The 19,076-nt window shown below is 44.1% G+C and overlaps 1 protein-coding gene across 1 annotated transcript in view; it reads left to right on the forward strand.

Moving 5' to 3' along the window:
* Nucleotides 1-19,076, forward strand: part of ST7L (suppression of tumorigenicity 7 like) — a 156,254-nt gene that overhangs the window by 43,260 nt on the left and 93,918 nt on the right. The window contains exons 9-10 of the mRNA XM_063450783.1: nucleotides 221-335; nucleotides 3,856-3,928. Coding sequence (XP_063306853.1) covers nucleotides 221-335; nucleotides 3,856-3,928 — 188 coding nt within the window. The remainder of the gene's footprint in view (nucleotides 1-220; nucleotides 336-3,855; nucleotides 3,929-19,076) is intronic.

Below are 19,076 nucleotides of genomic sequence, written 5' to 3' on the forward strand. Positions count from 1 at the left end.
CATGATTGATTGTCACACTGAAAAATGATATATGAAATCTATCCATTAATAACATGTGAGTATAAAATAAATTGGCTGGAGCCTTGTAATTACTAATCAAGCGGCCGTATACCCTAATTAGCTCTCACTTGTTTGAATACGCTGGAAAAATTGAATAATTGCATGTGAATGAGAAAGTAATGATATATTTGTTTTAACTAATTGATGTATTTACTTGCAGTTAATGAAAGAGTTTCCTCTTCTTAGCATGGTGAATATCCACGAAAACTTGCTGGAAGCTTTACTGGAATTACAGGCGTACGCGGATGTTCAGGCAGTCCTCGCAAAATATGATGGTGAGACATACGCTAAAGCTGTGGGCATTACACCGCCATGCAAAGCCAATCTAAGGTTCCATGTTGACAGGTGGAGCAATATTGTGTTCAGATGCATTGTTGATGCTTCTTCGAATTACAGTGAATCTTTTACGTTCCCAGAATTTACATTTTGCGGTTCAGTATGCCAAGTAGTAACCAATAGAACCTTGTAATGGTCTGTGTAGATTTAAAAAGCTAATAAGTTCACCGTAAATATGAGCCAGTAATTTGCAGGATTATTTCCTCACATTGACATTTCTTCTTTTTGATAAATCCTATAAGTGGTAGATCCTTTTTTTTTTAAATTATAATGTAATGAAAAGCATGCTTTGCTTTACCTTTTCAAAAAAATGTCTACGCAAATTTTTATTCTGACACATTATCTGTCTAAAATAGGTTTATGGGACTTGTAGTAAAGCACTCGGCAGCTTTTCCATTCATCATATAGTTTTAATAGTATTTCGCTGAATAAACTGTCCCTTTAAAGGGTTATTCCTTAATGTTATCATTGTGACTCAAAACAGATTAGGATCACAAGTGTGACGTGGTCACTTTAAGAAAAGGGCATGACGTTACTCCTAAACTCTATTTAAGGACGTGCCCTGTAAGCGGGCAGCATCCGAAAGTCAGACTGTTGCAGCAGGGCGTTGGCAGGTGAAGGGGAGTGATTCGCCGGCGCCTGAAGTGCAAGTATAATTTATTTATAGATGCAATGCCGCATGGCCATGTAGAGCCCTCCCCCTGCTGCGCAGCTCTATGAAGGTGAGTGCCCACTACAAGACCCGAATTCAATGATTAAAAGGTGTAACCCAATACTTTTTGTCCATATAGTGTGTGTGTGTGTATACTGAGCTATTGTGGAACAGTGAAAAATAGAAAAATTACTTTTGTGTAAGTCCTCCTCAAGAAATCATGTTTTAATAACTCTTCCATTAACTATTGACATGCAAATAAGCATAGATAGGCATTGCATTTTAGACTTCAATCTGCGTATACCCATAGAATTTGACCCTTTTTTAAACAGGTTTTTTTTTTTTTTATATATTTTTTTTTTTTGCAGTGCATATAACTGATACATACAGGCTTGAGGTGCCCCGAAAGCAGTCCTCAGGCTTTACTTCGCTTTACAAGCGGGACATGTGAATGGCATGCACAATTTAATATTATAGGCAAGCTTAAAGGTAGTCAGGTGTACTGACATACTGATGAGATGGTGACATGGAAAACGTTAAATAACAGTGGTTCAGAAACAGGCTTAAACTTCCATTATGTCACATAGAGAAGAAATTAAATCACAGGATTAGGAAACATGCGTGTGTGTAGGTTTAAATGATAATGATTATGATTAATGAACCTCCGTGGGTATTGCGTGAGTGTGTTTGCTCACTTTTACTTAGGGATCAGGCAAGGGTGGTATGTAGAGCTGGTATAAGCTGCAGCTCAGTTGATGTGGTGGTAAGCCTGATAGCTTATGTATGTGGGGGGTTGGGAGGGAGGGAGATAGCACAGATATAGTCACCAACATACATGGAAGAGAAATCATGTGGAAGAGAAATTATGTCCTGCAGAGTCAGTGGCTGTAGGTGGCCGGGCAGCGTTCAGTGATGAGCATGGGGCTGGCCGCCTGCTTGCTGTGTAGTCACCCCTTTCCTTGGGGTGGGAACCGTGTCTGCGGCATTGGGGGTCCCGTTGGTAGTCGGTCCGCCGGGAGTTGTCTGGTTGCGCCCTCCAGCTCCGGGCCGGTAGCACGGCCAGCATCCTGTGTCCACGGACTCGGGTACCTCTAGGGTCCGGATCCTTCCCTATCAGGACAGGTCTGGAGGCCTTGGTGTTGTTGTTGCATCGCCTTCGGCGGGCCGGTCTCCACCTGTGTGGTTGATGCACTGGGGTTGTTCCCTTAATGGCCGTCGGCCCAGATGGGCTAGCATCGCGTTTTGTAGGCTGCTTTACCAAGGCTTTGCCCGAGGGTGGCCCAGTCCCTCTCCGGTCGGCGTTGTCTTGTTGGCCCCCCATGCTCCTGCTCTGCTGCTCCGTCACTTGCCGGGCCATAATTCGTGCCCAGAAGGCTGTGAACAGGTCGTTCAGGCGGATGGTTAGTGAGTCGCTTGTGCTGGGGCTGCATTCCACTGACCTTTCTCCTCCATCAGGCTGCACGTCCGCCATTTTTGTGTGGCGGGCTGCCTGCAGGCATGGTGCGTGGTTGGGGCTGGTTTCTGCGTGGAAGGTCCACCGAGGTATGCTGGTCGAGGCTGTTTGGACCGGGATAACCCCCACCGGTCCTAAGGGGGGGGGAGCAGCTTTGCGTTGCGGGTGCTGCATGTGTTTGTGGGCCGGGAGAGCGGCCGTCTCTCCCCTGCCCTGCTTGGTGCAGTCCCCAGGCCTCAGGTCAGTCATCCCAGCAGGGATTCTAGGCGTGTTGGGTATCCCCCAGGTCGCCAGCTTCTGCAGAGCAATTTGTAGTAGATTAGGGTTCAGGATTGCACAGATTGCCCCTGATTCCAGCCGGTATTCAGGCCCAGGCCCAGGAGCCCATAACATGTGCGACTGTACAGCTTCACAGTCAGGCCACGCCCCAGGTTTTTTTTTTTTATTCAAATTTTATTTTATCACATACAGAAGGCTCCTGCATGGTCTAGCAGGCTACTAAAAGTGCAGGAAACAAATTCTAAATGTAAAAAGTTTCAACATTAGATGTCACTTTACAGGAAGTGTTTAGGAAGGCTGCGTAAGTCACATGCAGAGAGGTGTGACTATGGCTGAATGAACAAAGCGATTTAACTCATACATCGCAGAGGATTGAGCAGTGAGACAGTAGGGGCATGATCTATACACCAAAACTGCTTCATTAAGCTGAAGATGTTTTGGTGACTATAGTGTCCCTTTAACTGTGCATACCAATCATGATGTTTCATATTTACAGAAACACTCGAGGAACCATAACTACTACAGCTCCCTGTAGTTTTTATGGTGCATCCTTGTAAGTAGTCAAGCATCTGCTGATTGCTCTGCATTGTGAGACCTAGCTCGGACAGATATCTTCGGCTTTTTTTTTTTTTTTTTTTAAATCTCATTGATGTCTGGAATAACAGTTTTGCCCTTTCAAACTGCTTGATTAAATAGGTTTAGTACCATGAGTGATACAGCCAGTTATGTTCATGTGATAATATTTTGGTTTCAGTTCATTTCTAAATTACATCTAAAAACAAATGTAATTATTTTTGGTAGGAGTCAGAAAAACAATACATACTCATAATCACAACCTTTTAGCATTGCAAGACAATTTATGCATCAAAAGAGTTCAATTATTCATTATGAGTATGTACGGTTATTCAAGACCATCTTGCTTCTTACATTCCCTATTTGGTATTTTTTAATTGGATTGCAACAGAGCATGGGATAATTTGAAGTTTCTCATTGCCCCATTGCAATAATTGTTTTTGTAAGTTTGAAATACTGGTGAGAGCATATAAACAAATGGGCATTTTTTTTTTTTTTGCAGATATCAGTCTACCCAAATCAGCAACAATATGTTACACAGCTGCATTGTTAAAAGCCAGAGCAGTTTCCGAAAGGTGAGTAGTCTGGATATTAAATGTATAATGTTGGAATTTAGATTGTCACTTATTAGTTGGTATATTGTAAGTTTATCCACTTAAGAGCCAGTGAAGTCACATTTCAGTCACTGAATATCCAATGTCGGTGTATTGTTCTGCTTATTAACAGTTCAACATTGCTCTACAGTTGTTTAATGTATGGGACATTTATTTTGATAGATCTGTAATGGCTTGTTTGTTATAATGGAGTTATTTAGTGATTAGTCCTTAAAGGGACTATCCAACCCCCTAAAACACTTTAGCTTATTAAATAGCTTGTGTGAAAAGTGTCTTTTTTTGTGTTTTTTGATTTTGCAAAAAGTGCACATTTAACCCCTTAAGGACCAAACTTCTGGAATAAAAGGGAATCATGACATGTCACACATGTCATGTTGATACCGGAGAAACTGACGGAAGCCAAGCACAGAGAGATGGACACAGGTTTCTTCAGGAAGGAAGAGATTCTTTATTGGATCACCGATCGGGACTCAGAGGGACTAGCGTCACCAAAATACAGCAAAGTCTGAGTACTGAATACATAGAGTACATTCCTTATATAGCACTGTAGCTCCTCCCACAATTAACTACACCCACACATACCCTTAACCTATTTAATAAATAGAGTCTAAACTCATCCATCCGGTCTAACCACGTGGCTCATCTGATACAAAGGAGAGGGACGCGTAATTCCAGTTCTTACATTCCTGCACCTGGTCAGTACAGTGATAACAGTATCTTAGCTACGTGTGCTACAAACACATATACATACATATGCCTTGTGGCAATCTTAGCCTGCTAAACTTGTATTTTACTGGAATTACATCACATTCCCCCCTTTGATGCCTCTGATATTTCACAATTACTTGAGGCATCACTTAACCTTGGTTTGCATATACCTCAGGTTACCATGAACCAGACCAGACTTATCTTATGATGTGAATCTTTTAACACTCATCTTCCTGCATTGGTTCTCCTTGATCTAGAGCCTTATACTTATATATCGCCATTATCTGTGCAGCAGCCTTCCTCTCTGCTATACTTCCTATCAGGCTTTGCACAGACCTAACTACTAAGGGTATAAGACACGGTAGGAGTAGACACAACAGTAAAATCAGTAGGACTCCACCTACCACTGCCTTAAGCCCTCCAAACCACTCATACCAGCTACCAAACCAACTACTTGGATTGTACCCTTTCCATACCTGAGTAGGCACATGCACTAGTTTAACCATATGGCTAGTAAGCTCAGCTATTGCTTGCCCTTCGTCATCTATTTGAAGACAGCAATTGCTCAGGTTAAACTTCCCACATACACCTCCCTCTACTGCCAAAAGGTAATCCAAGGCTAATCTATTTTGGTACACTGCTGTCCTCATCCTGGTATTATGCTTCGCTAGAAGATTGAGTGCTTGTGAGGTCTCATTAGTAATAATCTCAACCACCGCCTGTAATCTTTTATAATACGGTTGAGCATATAAATTGGGGTTCTATAACCAAAGGTACCATCTTCTGCCCACGTGGCTGGCCCATAATAATCTATGATACGCTGGGGAGGCCATTCATTATCTTCCCAGGTGCCTATCTCTAAGGGTCCCCTTTTCTTCCTATGATTCACATCATACACTTTAACACCTAAAGTCTCACCTGTTTCAATCGGTAACAAGAAGAAGGATGGTTTGAGCATACCCAACACACATGCCCCTTCCCAGTCCTGTGGCAACTCCGAATAGGCTTTCTTACCACAGATCCAGTACAAATTTGCTGGGGCTCTCCAGGTAGATGTGATGGATAAATCAAACCACACATCCTTTAAACTGGCATATCTAGCAAACGGGTTAGATGGTTCTGAGACATTTGAAGCCGACCACCAAGTTGTATTTTTAGTATCATCATCATAAGCTTTTTGCCCTAGACAAGTTAATTCTCCTACAGAAGTATTATACATTATTCCTTTCCTTGCTATGCAAACATAACCTATGATGGAGGTCTTTAATCTCCACTCAGATTTACCTCTAACACTCAAATGATAATCGGCTTGTGTAGATATTAGTTGGTCAACTGCCTCAGAACCGGACATTACCTCCTTTGCTTCCCAAGGCCATTGGTCTCCCATGTTAGTACCTCCACACACATAGCAGTTGGTAACATTAAGACTACCGGCAATACTTTCAGCTAGGTCAATGAACAGGTTTTTAGCGTTATGGGGGATCTTATTATCTATACTCATCTCTTCATAAAAGGAATGGTATACTTGATGAGTCTGGGAGGATACCGTATCAGTCTCTATTCCTATAAACAATAATGTCCCAGGATCTAAACCCGTCCCGTATATCTGAAACCCAAATAAATTTCCATACTTATCTAGGAACTTGTCGGGGTTATTAATAAGTATATGGACTGGGTTGCATTCCATAGACTTACAATAAGGGCTAGTCGGCAACTTAGTCACTATCATGTCTTTATCTACTGTCTGTCCCCAAGTCGCCCACCCCACACAAGACCAATATGGACAAAAGTTATAGTCTTTATTTGGGCATCTAGGACTCACATATTTATTTTTACTACTGGGACAAATATATTTATCATTAGACCCATACGTCCTCTCCCATCTAAGATCCCCACATACATTCCACGGTTTTCTACCACTTGATATCGCCTTACATGCATCAAATAGCAGAACACCCGAAGAATGTACGGATTCTAACACCGTCTTATTAATTAGGGTCCCCTGAGGATCTCCATTCCTGAGAGTCAACCAAATTGTACGAGGTTGATACTCTGGACTGAAGCACTTAGGTTCTCCTACTCCTAAATGGCACACACTATAGTCTATATTTAGGTATCTACATCTTGATACCTCTCCTTTACATTCGTATTGTGAATGCCAAATTAGGGTTTGGGAAATATGGTTACCTGTTCTCGTAGTCTTAATGCATACCTCACAGCTAGGAGTGTCGGTACCTCTACCTTCCTGAATATAAAAACACATATAAATAAACACAATCAAAAGCACATCTTTCGCCGTCATCCTCAGTCTTCGTCCGTGCGATGGAACCTCAGCTTCCAGGATGTGAGGGCTGCAGGGAATGGAGTTCTGCTCGTCTTCACAGGTGTCCCTTCGAGACTTTCCTGGCTTATACACTATGTGTTGGTAAGCGGACAGGCTTTATTATGGCCTTCTCACTCACACCTGTAACAATAAAATTTGTAATCCACAATAATTCCTCGTTACTCCGACTGAGTAGTGCGTTTCAACCGGATCTTGCAGGGATTCTCTGGATCTGCTGTAATTTGCCAAGAATCGACTGCTGCTGGTTTAACCCTGGAGTGATGTATCCACGGAGTTACTTCGGCTACTTTTATCGCTGTAGGGGTAGACAAAAGAACAACATAAGGACCTTTCCACTTGGGCCCTAACGGTACATTATTCCACTCTTTAATCCACACTTGGTCTCCTGGATGATAACTATGAACAGGGGGATAAATATTCACAGGTAATCTATCTTGTACCCATTTCTGTACCTCCTCCATAGTCTTACCCAACTCTACAACCTGCTGCCGGGTAATTCCTTCTCCCAACTGACTCAAGTCCCCCCTTAAGTTACCAAGTACGGGAGGTGGTCGCCCATACATGATTTCAAAAGGAGAGAGGCCCATCCTTCTGGTAGGGGTACTGCGGATTCGCAATAAAGCTATGGGTAAGAGAACGTTCCACTTAAGTTGGGTTTCCTGACACATTTTAGCCAACTGGTTCTTTATAGTTCTATTCATTCTCTCTACCTTACCAGAACTCTGGGGTCTATATGCAGTATGAAGCCTCCACTTTATACCAAGCATATGAGTCAGTTGTTGTAGGCACTGATGAACAAAAGCTGGACCATTGTCCGATCCTATAGAACAGGGTAGTCCATATCGGGGTATTATTTCTCGTAGCAGGAATCTTACAACTTCTCCTGCTTTCTCTGTACGAGTAGGACATGCTTCTACCCAGCCTGAATAGGTGCACACAATTACCAACAGGTAACGATGTCCACCCGATTTAGGCATTACTGTAAAGTCTATTTGTAGATCGGACATGGGGAGTCCCCCCATAAACTGGACTCCTGGTGGCTTTACTGGTCCTTGTCTTGCATTATTCTTAGCACACGTTACACATCTGCGTACAATGGCCTGAGTCAAGTTGGACAATCTTGGTATGTAGAAATGTTTCCTGAGAGATTCTTCAGTACTGTCTCTCCCAGAATGTGTCCCGTTGTGATAATTTTGGACAATTTCTACCGCTAGTGATGCTGGTATGACTATTCTTCCATCTTCTAGCTGATACCACTTGTTCTCCAAATACTTTCCCGGTTCAGTCTTTAACCACTCCTCTTCTTGAGCTGTATAAACTGGAGTCCATTGGGACAGTGGAGTTGGTATAAGAGCAGCTATATGCCCCACATACTCCTGTCTTCCTGATTCAGCAGCACGCTTAGCTGCACTATCTGCCATCCGATTTCCCTTGGTTACATCACCATCTCCTCTCAGATGCGCTCGACAATGTATGATACCGACTTCTTTCGGCTCCCACACTGCTTCCAATAGTTGTAGGATTTCAGCTGCGTACTTGATTTCTTTGCCTTCTGAATTCAGTAGTCCTCTTTCTTTATACAAAGCTCCGTGGGCATGAGTGGTTAAAAACGCATACTTAGAGTCCGTATAGATATTTACTCTTAAACCTTCAGCCAATTGTAACGCTCGTGTTAGTGCTATTAATTCTGCCTTTTGTGCTGATGTTCCTTTCGCCAGTGGCCGAGCTTCTATCACCTTGTCTATTGTTGTCACTGCATATCCTGCATAGCGGATCCCTTCTTTCACATAACTACTGCCGTCGGTGTAATATTGAACATCGGGGTTCTGGATGGGAAAATCACGAAGATCTGGTCTACTTGAAAATACTTCATCCATTACTTCCAAACAATCATGTTGACTTTCAGTAGGTTGCGGCAAAAGGGTAGCTGGATTTAAGGTGTTTACAGTCTCTAAATGCACTCTTGGGTTTTCACACAACATTGCTTGATACTTGGTCATACGGCTGTTACTAAACCAATGATTTCCTTTGTAATCCAACAACGTCTGTACTGCATGTGGGACTCGTACATAAAGTTCTTGACCCAGAGTGAGTTTATCGGCTTCAGCTACTAGCAGGGCGGCTGCAGCTACGGCTCTTAGACAAGGTGGAAGTCCGCTGGCCACTGCATCCAGTTGCTTAGACATGTAGGCAACAGGTCTTTGCCATGATCCCAAGTACTGTGTCAATACTCCCACAGCCATTCTTCTTTGCTCGTGTACATATAAGTAGAATGGTCGTGTGTGATCAGGTAGACCTAATGCTGGGGCACTCATCAAAGCCTTCTTCACATCTTCAAATGCCGTTTGCTGTTCTTGGGTCCATAAGAAGGGGTCGTGCTCTGTACCTTTGATGGCTGCGTACAGAGGTTTTGCCAGTATCGCATAGCTGGGAATCCATATCCTACAGAAGCCTGCTGCCCCCAAGAATTCTCGCACTTGTCTTCTATTCTTGGGTATTGGTATTTGGCAGACAGCTTCTTTTCTCTCTGGCCCCATAATCCTTTGACCTTCAGAGATATGGAATCCCAGATACTTGACAGTTGGCAAACACAACTGAGCCTTCTTCCTGGACACCTTGTATCCTGCCTTCCAGAGAATATGTAGTAGATCGTGCGTTGCTTGCTGACATTTTTCTTTTGTAACTGCTGCTATCAACAAGTCATCTACATATTGTAACAATACACATTCTCCTGGGATAGACTCGAAATCCAGTAGATCTTGACTTAGAGCTGAACCAAATAGGGTAGGTGAATTTTTAAACCCTTGGGGCAGTCTTGTCCAAGTCATTTGGCGTTTTGAGCCCGTTGCAGCGTTCTCCCATTGGAAAGCGAAAATACATTGGCTTTCTGCGGCAATTCGGAGGCAAAAGAAGGCATCTTTGAGATCTAAGACTGTGAAGTAAGTAGCCCCGCCCGGAATTAAAGCAAGCAGGTTATATGGATTGGGTACAACTGGATGTATGCTAACAACCGCATCATTGACTGCTCTTAAGTCCTGTACAGGTCGATACTCATCTGTACCGGGCTTTTGAACAGGCAGCAATGGGGTGTTCCAGGGGGAAGTACAGAATTTTAGGATACCATACCGTATGAACTTATCCAGATAGGATTGGATGTTCTTCTTAGCCTTCTGCGGAATGTGATATTGTCTTAGGCTCACTGGATAAACCCCATGTTTCAGTTCAATTTTTATTGGTGGAATATTGCGGGCCAGTCCTGGTGGGTTGTTCTCTGCCCAAACTCCTGGTTTGTTAAACAATGTCTCATCACTCCTAGGGTTTTGGCTAGTCAACACTGTATAAAGTCGCCACTCTTCTTCCTTTGGTACGGATAAAGTCATAATACCTGAAGGTCCATTAAACTTTAAGGATGTTGTTCCATTTGGTAGGAACGTAATCTGCGCTTGTAATTTTGATAGCATATCACGTCCCAGCAATTGGACTGGACATTCAGGCATATAAAGGAATTGGTGTTTTACTACGTGGCCTCCCAATGTACAGAGTCGACTTTTAAGAACCGGTTTTTCAGCACTTCTTCCAGTTTAAAAGATCAGTTGTGGTAAATGGGACATATACGAAGACTGGGTCAGCGTGTGCCATTTGACCTGCGGCATCGATATAAGCTGACCCGGGATTCAGACGAAGAGGCATCTGATAGTGCTTTAATTGTTGGGCACCAGTCAACTGTCGGGTTTGGATGGGGCTACGTAGAGAGGCGTCAGTCATGGGTTCCGGTCGGGGAGAGATAGGGTATGGGGATGTGGGAGGTCGGTTTTGGGAAAAGGTCGTAAATAAAACACTTCGAGCCGAGCTAGATGAAGCTTGACCGGAAGTCTGAAGTGGCGCCAAATCAGGATATTCGTTTCTAATGGGGGTGGATTCTGGTTCCGGAAGGGGAGATTTAGTACGAGGGGGGGTGGATCCTGTACTGGAGGAGGAAGCGGAAGTGGATGAGGGTAATGAGGGGAGGGGTGCAGGACTTCCTGCGTTTGCGTCACTTCTTCTTAACGGAAAGTAAGGGGGCGGCAAAGGGATCTCGGACTCAGGGGGCGTGTCCAAAATGGGCCTAACACCAGTCCTAGTGGACGAGCAAGTCCTAGCTACCATGAGGCGACACTGCTCCTCGTGGCATGTCTGGAGCCATTTTGGCGAGTCATTTACGGCCTGTCTCCAACAGTCAATATAAGGAAACTGGCCGTAAAGTTCAGGCCTACCCGATACAGCCACGTGTAAGCGCTGTACCAGAGTTGGATCCAAACTGCCACGTGGCGGCCATGCCGCAACCAAAGTAGGCCACTCCCTAGTACACAAAGTGACCAAACGTACAGGAGACATCTTTACCCCAAAATCACAAACTTTGAATCCCTTTTTAAAATTCTTAACCATACATCCTAAGGGATCCATATAAGATAAAACAGAATATATCTAGACCTATAAAGAAATAAAAGAAAGCGCTCATAGGGGATTAACGTTAAACCATAGGTGTCCCCTTGAGTTTATATCGCACTTACAGAATATCTGTAGTTTTCAAGCTCATCAAATTGATGGATATCCCCAGATTCCTCGAAATTAGGATGGTAGATTAAGCCTATGAAGAGGAGACCAGGTCCTGACTCTGCAGTCAAATCCTAAGGGATCCGGAATCGTTGACTGCGACGCACCCATACTTAACAATGGAACGTCGTCGACAACGAATACTATACACGCGTACTATTCAACAGTCACACCCGTTTCCTCTGGCAACAGCACCACGTGGTACGGTTACCAAGTGAAACGTACACAATAACAATAAACACTCAGGGAATTCCCGTACACACACAGCTGTTACACCAGTCACTATATAATCAATATTATGCCCTTTGGCGTAACTATACAGTCACCCACGCTATAATTCTCTATATACGAATTACCCGTCTATAACACACCCCAGTAACATCGTCTTTTACAAATAGCGGTTACAGTACGGTTAGCATAGGTCAAAGCACAAGTTAAGGTCACAATACAATTATTAGTGGTTATGGTGTTAAACATGCAATGGACGACAATGATTAGTACTTATTATATAATGTCAGTAAATATACAGGGTTATGGTACCGTGCACTATAATACAGCAACACACTATTAACACTCTCGCTAGACGGCTGAGCTCGCGCTATCTAACAAGATATACACTTTACTAAAACAATCGTTAACACATTTACAATTCCCAACTAAACTATTGGCCAGTACCTTGAATGGACTACCTAAAACTATATACACCCGTTTTGGTTAGCCACACTGCCCAATCACCACATATATAGCGAGCTAGAGAACCGAATTTACACAGGCGCCTCTTAGTCGCACTATCAAAAGTCTAGTGGGTTCCAAATTTACACGCCTTCCCACTTAGCCCAGATAGGATGAGAACTAGCGAACCGAATTTACACAGGCGCCGCTTAGTCTCCCGGTCCCTCCGACCTAGCGAACGTAATATACACCCTAGAACGCTAGTCTAGACAAGACACCGGTGTCCGGCTAGGGCTATTTACACCAGGACCCCGCCTGACTAACCAAATCAAACGGTCTGACTAAAGAGCGTTCGATCGAGCGGTGCGCCTTCGCTCCTTCCCTCCGACAGAGGGGGCAGATACACAGATTCAAAACCCCTTTGGGCCTACCGCACAATCGGTATACCCCTAGTGGGTCCTGCCGTCTAAAACAGCAGTTGTCTTACCTCCTCGTTCCTGAACCTGAGTTCACACTCATCGACGGGGACACCCCAGCACTTCTCACGTAGAGGCCGATGATCTCCTGGACAACAGACCAGTGGCGCCGAGACGAAGGGAGGTCCACGCAGAAGTTCAGGGGTGCAGCCGTAGAGAACGTGGGCAAAGATAGACCGTCTCACGCCTCTGCCTCTCAGCTACCGTTGAACGATGAGCTTCCCGGCCAACGCACCAAATGATACCGGAGAAACTGACGGAAGCCAAGCACAGAGAGATGGACACAGGTTTCTTCAGGAAGGAAGAGATTCTTTATTGGATCACCGATCGGGACTCAGAGGGACTAGCGTCACCAAAATACAGCAAAGTCTGAGTACTGAATACATAGAGTACATTCCTTATATAGCACTGTAGCTCCTCCCACAATTAACTACACCCACACATACCCTTAACCTATTTAATAAATAGAGTCTAAACTCATCCATCCGGTCTAACCACGTGGCTCATCTGATACAAAGGAGAGGGACGCGTAATTCCAGTTCTTACATTCCTGCACCTGGTCAGTACAGTGATAACAGTATCTTAGCTACGTGTGCTACAAACACATATACATACATATGCCTTGTGGCAATCTTAGCCTGCTAAACTTGTATTTTACTGGAATTACATCACAATGTGTCCTTAAGGGGTTAAATAGAAATGTACAGTACCCTTTTATAAATTAACCTGGTAGTAACACCCCTTACCTTTAAAACTAACATGTCCTGCTACTTCCTGGTTTTGTTAGCTCAGTGGAGCTAAACTCAAGAGGCAGCACTTGTCCAGAGCACCTGGCTTCCAAACACTTTTCATTGAGCTGCATGGAGAAATCTGTGATTGGACAGCCACAGAAAGTCTGGGTGGAGTTAGAAGGGGAGGGCTTGCAAAAGCAGCAGACAATAGAAATGCAGGATTTGCAAGCTGTTTTTAGTTTTGCCCCCAATTGAAAAAAAAAAAAAAAGCATAATTAAATGCATGCCAGTTTTCATTGGAGGTATATCTACTAAACAGTTATTTTAATTTATTTTGTATCTGGCCAGGGAAGTCTTCCTTTAAAGTAACTGACCACTGAATTTTTTTGTTAATTGTTTAAACTATTTACTAAATAGCATGCCTTTTTGTGGTGGTAGGGGCAGGGCCGGTGCAAGGATTTTTGGGTACATAGGCGAAGATTATTTTGGCACCCCCGTCCCCTAAAAAAAAAGCATCTTCACCTGTGTGCCTCTTAACCCCTCTTTTGAATGTCTTACCCCCTTTAGTGTATCTTATGCCCTATTGTTCCCCATTGTGTGTCTTACACCTCCCTTGTGTATTTCTTACAACCCCACTTTGTGTGTCTTACTCCCCCCAGCCCCTTTGTGTTTCTCCTTCTCTCCCAGCCTATTTGTGTCTTTTACTCTTTCCAGCTCAATTATGTGTTTCTGTTTCACCCCCCAGCCCATCTGTCTCCCCTTACCCCCTCTGTGTCTCTTTTTCCTCTTCTCCAGCCCCTCTGTGTCTTTCACCCCCAGGCCCTTCTGTGTGCCTCTTACATCTCCAGCCCCATCTGTGTGTCTTTCTCCCCACTCAGCCCCCCCTGTGTGCCACTCTCCCCTCCATGTGCCTTAGTGTTCCCCTCCCCTCCATATCCCTGTGCCTTAGTGGTCTCCTCCCTGTCCCTTAGTGGTCTCCTCCCTGTCCCTTAGTGTTCCTCTCCCCTCCATGTCCCTTAGTGCAGTGTTTCCCAACCCAGTCCTCAAGGCACACCTACCAGTCCAGGATTTAAGGATTACCCAGTTTTGTCTAAGGTGTTTTTTCTTTTTTTTCTAAAAACACCTTAGACAAAACTGGGTAATCCTTAAATCCTGGACTGGTAGGTGTGCCTTGAGGACTGGGTTGGGAAACACTGCCTTAGTGGTCCACTCCAGAATGTACGATAAAGGAAGGTTAATCATCAGATCTCTCTTTACATGTAGTGTTTAGGAAGGCTTTGCAAGTCACAAGTGGAGGTGTGACTAGGGTTGTTTGGAGAACTCTGAGGACACCACTGGTGATTTGTCCCTAAATATGCCTATATTTATTGTGATAATGAGTTTTTAACTTTTAAAAATAAACGATTAAGAAAGTGAACACTATCCGGTTAGTCTCTCTTTATTAAGTAACCACCTTAGGGAATGCAGCACCTATTGAAATTAAATTTAGGGCTATCCTTGAGTTTGACCTATTCAGATTTGTTTTTTAATAAACTAATTTTGGATGCTTATTATTGTTATTTCTAAAATAATTGCACTTAATTCAGGGTTTTTGGAATCCAAGTGAGTATTTATTTGCTTCTAGCCTTCCTTTTTAATTTTGGGTGTTTTCAACCATTTCTTTTATATTGTACTTGTGATTGCGTGGACTTTAAGGTCTCATTAACGGCCGGTTACATACCACACCTTTGCAAAACTTTTATACGATAGTACATAGTGTATAGAACACCTGTTAAACAGCTCACAGAACTATTAATCCATATAATGTAATTCATAGAACTAGCACATTTTGAGAACCATACCTGACATTCTGCCAAGCTGCATGATGACTACATTTGAATTAAGCGAGGGAGGTGAGGGGTATTTGGTGAATATGGCCACAGGAAATGACTTCGTGGACTGACTGGGCTGCCTGAACGTACATCCACTTTCACTAGACTCTACAAGGAAACAAATCAAAGATTTATTGAGACACCTAACATTCCTATATGTCCTTCACTGTCATTATGTGACAATACAATATGTTCTTGCAGATAATCAGTGCATAAAGTAAGCAAAAATGTCAGCATAAACCATGCTTTTCTAAGTAGCATTGCATACAGCATTGACCAATGATTTTTCCAGTTTGGCAAGAATGTTAGTGTAACACTGAATATTACTTACTATGCAGGCTGTTCTGTCTCCCTTCCTGTACTTCCCTGTATCTGCAGCAAATTGGCCCATACAAATTGGCTCCACTGCACGGGCACCGCCATGTTGGAGCCTACAGAGGGAACCAGGTGCGCCAGCATCAGACTGCAGGGGACTCTGGGGGAGGTGAAAGTCGCGCCCTCCTCCTGACATCATCAGGAGAGGGCAGCACAGACTTCACCTCCATGTACAGTAAGGGAGGGAGCCGGGAGTGCAAGGGCAAGGTAGGCTGTAGAAAATCCAGAATCCCTGGTCGATGGCTGGGGATTCTGATTTTTGCGCCTCCCTGCTCGGGCGCCCTAAGGCAGCCGCCTTATGGACGCACCGGCCCTAGGTAGGGGGAGCAAAGGGAGTCTACAGCTTTTGCAAAAACTGGAGACTTGCTCGCTGCACCATTGCAAGTCTCTTATTCCCAGGGGAAATTACCAATCCGCTTCTTATTGTGAAGGCTCTGTGCTGGAGTCACGTAGAGTGCACACAAGATTGTGACTTTCCAATGCTTCTCAATGAGCTATAGTCCACCACATTAAGATGGGGGAAAGACGTGCCCTTTAGCTCAGTGCGCCTTCCACTTTTATTATTTTTGTGGAGCTCATGGAAGAAAACATCCTTAAATCTCTGACTGACTGCCATTGAGGTTTTTCTGCCAGCAATCAGGAAAGTTCCAGCACTTTTATAAGCTGTCAAAAAAAACAACACACTCCAAACACTCTAGTTTGCTGAAAATCTATACAAATGGGGAAATGGCTACGTTCTTTATTCAGTTCTGGTCTTCCCACAGTGCTCAGTGGAGATGCTGTACATATCCAATCTACCCATAATGTACTTAAGCTCCTATGGATAACTTTCTTCATGTACATTTTGGTTAATGATCAAACTGCAGATTTTTTTACCCGTGTTAATAATTTCAATAAAACATACGCATTTTAGGAGCGTCTCTTGAAAGACTAACCATTAATAACAGTCAAAACAAGTAATGCAGTATGGGTATATCCCTGTGTATTTTAGCTTTATTTTATGCACACTTGCTATGGTTTCTACCATATATTATGTAGAAGTGCTCTGAATCTATTTTGTTTCCAGATTAAAGGGTTTCTCCAAGCACCATAACCACTTAAGTGATTTGAAGTAGTCATGGTGCCTGGAGTCTGCCTGTGTATAATTTTGCTGTGAAACACTGCACATACAGAACCTTTCTACTGCCAGAGGTTTAACTCTTTCATCAGCGTCATTCATGTTTCATCAGCCAGCCCAGAACAAGTCCAATATAAAATAGAAATGAATCCAGAGACAAGGTGCAAATAGATGTGTTCTATAGGTGAAAAGCTGCCAATCAAATAGGCTCACCCCAGTAAAGCCTAAGAAACAAGAAATAAGAGGAAAAAAAGGGGAGGGTGCAAATCCCCCCTAGTGAGGGCGCTAATCAATACTGACAAGTAAGTAAATATATTAAAATATCAAAATTTATTACATAGAAAGAAAAAAAAGCAATACTGGACAATAAGAGACCAGAGAACCAACACCAACCACTGAGCTAACAAATACAACGATATAACAAACAACCCTGGGTTGCGACTCCTAGGGCTGAATATATCCCGTTGTATCCCGTTGTATCCCGTTGTATCCCGTTGTATCCCGTTGTATCCTGTTGTATCCAGTGACTTCTTGCCAACAGAAAATAAACAGGCCAGATGCCTTTGAAACTGGTTTCCTTACCCTAGAGGGCTGTGCAGTTGCCAAAAGATCCTGGACAAACACACACAGGGAAAAGGTATAAGAAGAGAGCAATTTGGAGAAGATATTACAGCATCTACAGCTCCTGAGGAAGTCCCGAAAAATACAGGACGAAACGCGTTGAGCCTTTATACAGCAGTCCAGAGACTTCATCACCACTATTGCATTTGGAGCCGCAAGTATATTCAGCCCTAGGAGTCGCGACCCAGGGTTGTTTGTTACATTGTTGTATTTGTTAGCTCAGTGGTTGGTGTTTGTTCTCTGGTCTCTTATTGTCCAGTATTGCTTTTTATTCTTTCTATGTAATAAATGTTGATATTTTAATATATTTACGTACTTGTCAGTATTGATTAGCCCAGAACAAGTGTTTTGGCCCCGCTAATGTCAATTCTGTGCAACTTTAATTTCTGGGGCACTTCTGTCATCATAACCACTACAGCGGTAACCCATTAACCAAGTTATCTCTTCTTGACCTACAGTTGTGCTCAAAAGTTTGCATACTCTTGGTAATATATGTACCATTTTTTATTTTATTTTTTGTGAGTAACTATGATATCAGTTTAACATCTATTTTGGTACAGGCAGGCTGGGGTTTAACTGCAAGTCCTTTAGGGGACATGGGTACCTTGCTCCAGGGTATGTGGCACTGTCAGCCAATACCTCGGCTTGGCAAATCCATGTCTTCCCTGGGATTTCTCTTGATCGCCTGGTTGCATCTTTGTGGCAATGCGAGGTGTGGTTTGCGCCTGGCGTCTCGCTTGTTCTTGGCCTTCCTGGAAGGTAGCATCGATGCGCCCCGGGTTTGTAGTTTCCGGGTTGGATATGAGTCTTTCTTCCCGGAGGAGTAACTGAGGTTCTTGTCGGTTGTTCGTCTTCTGGTAGGTCTGTGTTTCTGCTTCTGTGTGGGGCGTCTGTGGTGCAAAGCTTTGCCTGCTCCCTGCTTGGGTGGTCTAGGTGCTTGCGGCAGGGGTGTTTGGCGGGCGGGTCTGCTCGATGGAGCCCTGTGCACCTCCTCACTATTCCTCTTCTTCCTCCCGGATTGTAGGCTGCGGATTATTGCTTGGGCCCTCCAGGTACTCATTTCAGGCGGTGGGTGCCGATGCCCTGGGACCCTGTCTGGGGGCAGTACCTGAGGTGCAGGCATCACGGGTGGTTTCCGCTGTTCCCCAGCCTTTCCAGTACTGCTGGCACATGAAGTCAAACTTTTGCCGGAATCTTGCTTCCCAGCTGTTGTCTCACAAGCTGGACTTTGCTGCTTTTTCGTCGGCCATTTTAGAATAGGCCGCATGCGTGGCGTTGTCTCTGTTGCCGCCTAGGTGCTCTGCCGAGGTAAGTAGCCTCCTGGTGGGGGCTGGGATAACCCCCACCGGCCCGGGGGGGGGGGGGGGGGAGTACGGGGCACAGACTGATCATTGGTCTGAGAGCCCGGGTCGTCCCCGACGTAGAGACCGGCCGCATCTCCCGTCGGCTCCTGGCCACAGAAGAGTGGAGGTCGCAGCTGTTGTGCACGGGTGAAGGGGTGATAATCCGCTCCGAGGTTGTACCCACTGTGCGGGCGTAGATTAGGCTTGTGGGTATAGTCAGGTTTGCGGTGATTTACCCCCGTTAGAGTTCTTTTTTCC

Source organism: Pelobates fuscus, chromosome 1 (genome assembly GCF_036172605.1).
Source record: "Pelobates fuscus isolate aPelFus1 chromosome 1, aPelFus1.pri, whole genome shotgun sequence".
NCBI lineage: Eukaryota > Metazoa > Chordata > Amphibia > Anura > Pelobatidae > Pelobates > Pelobates fuscus.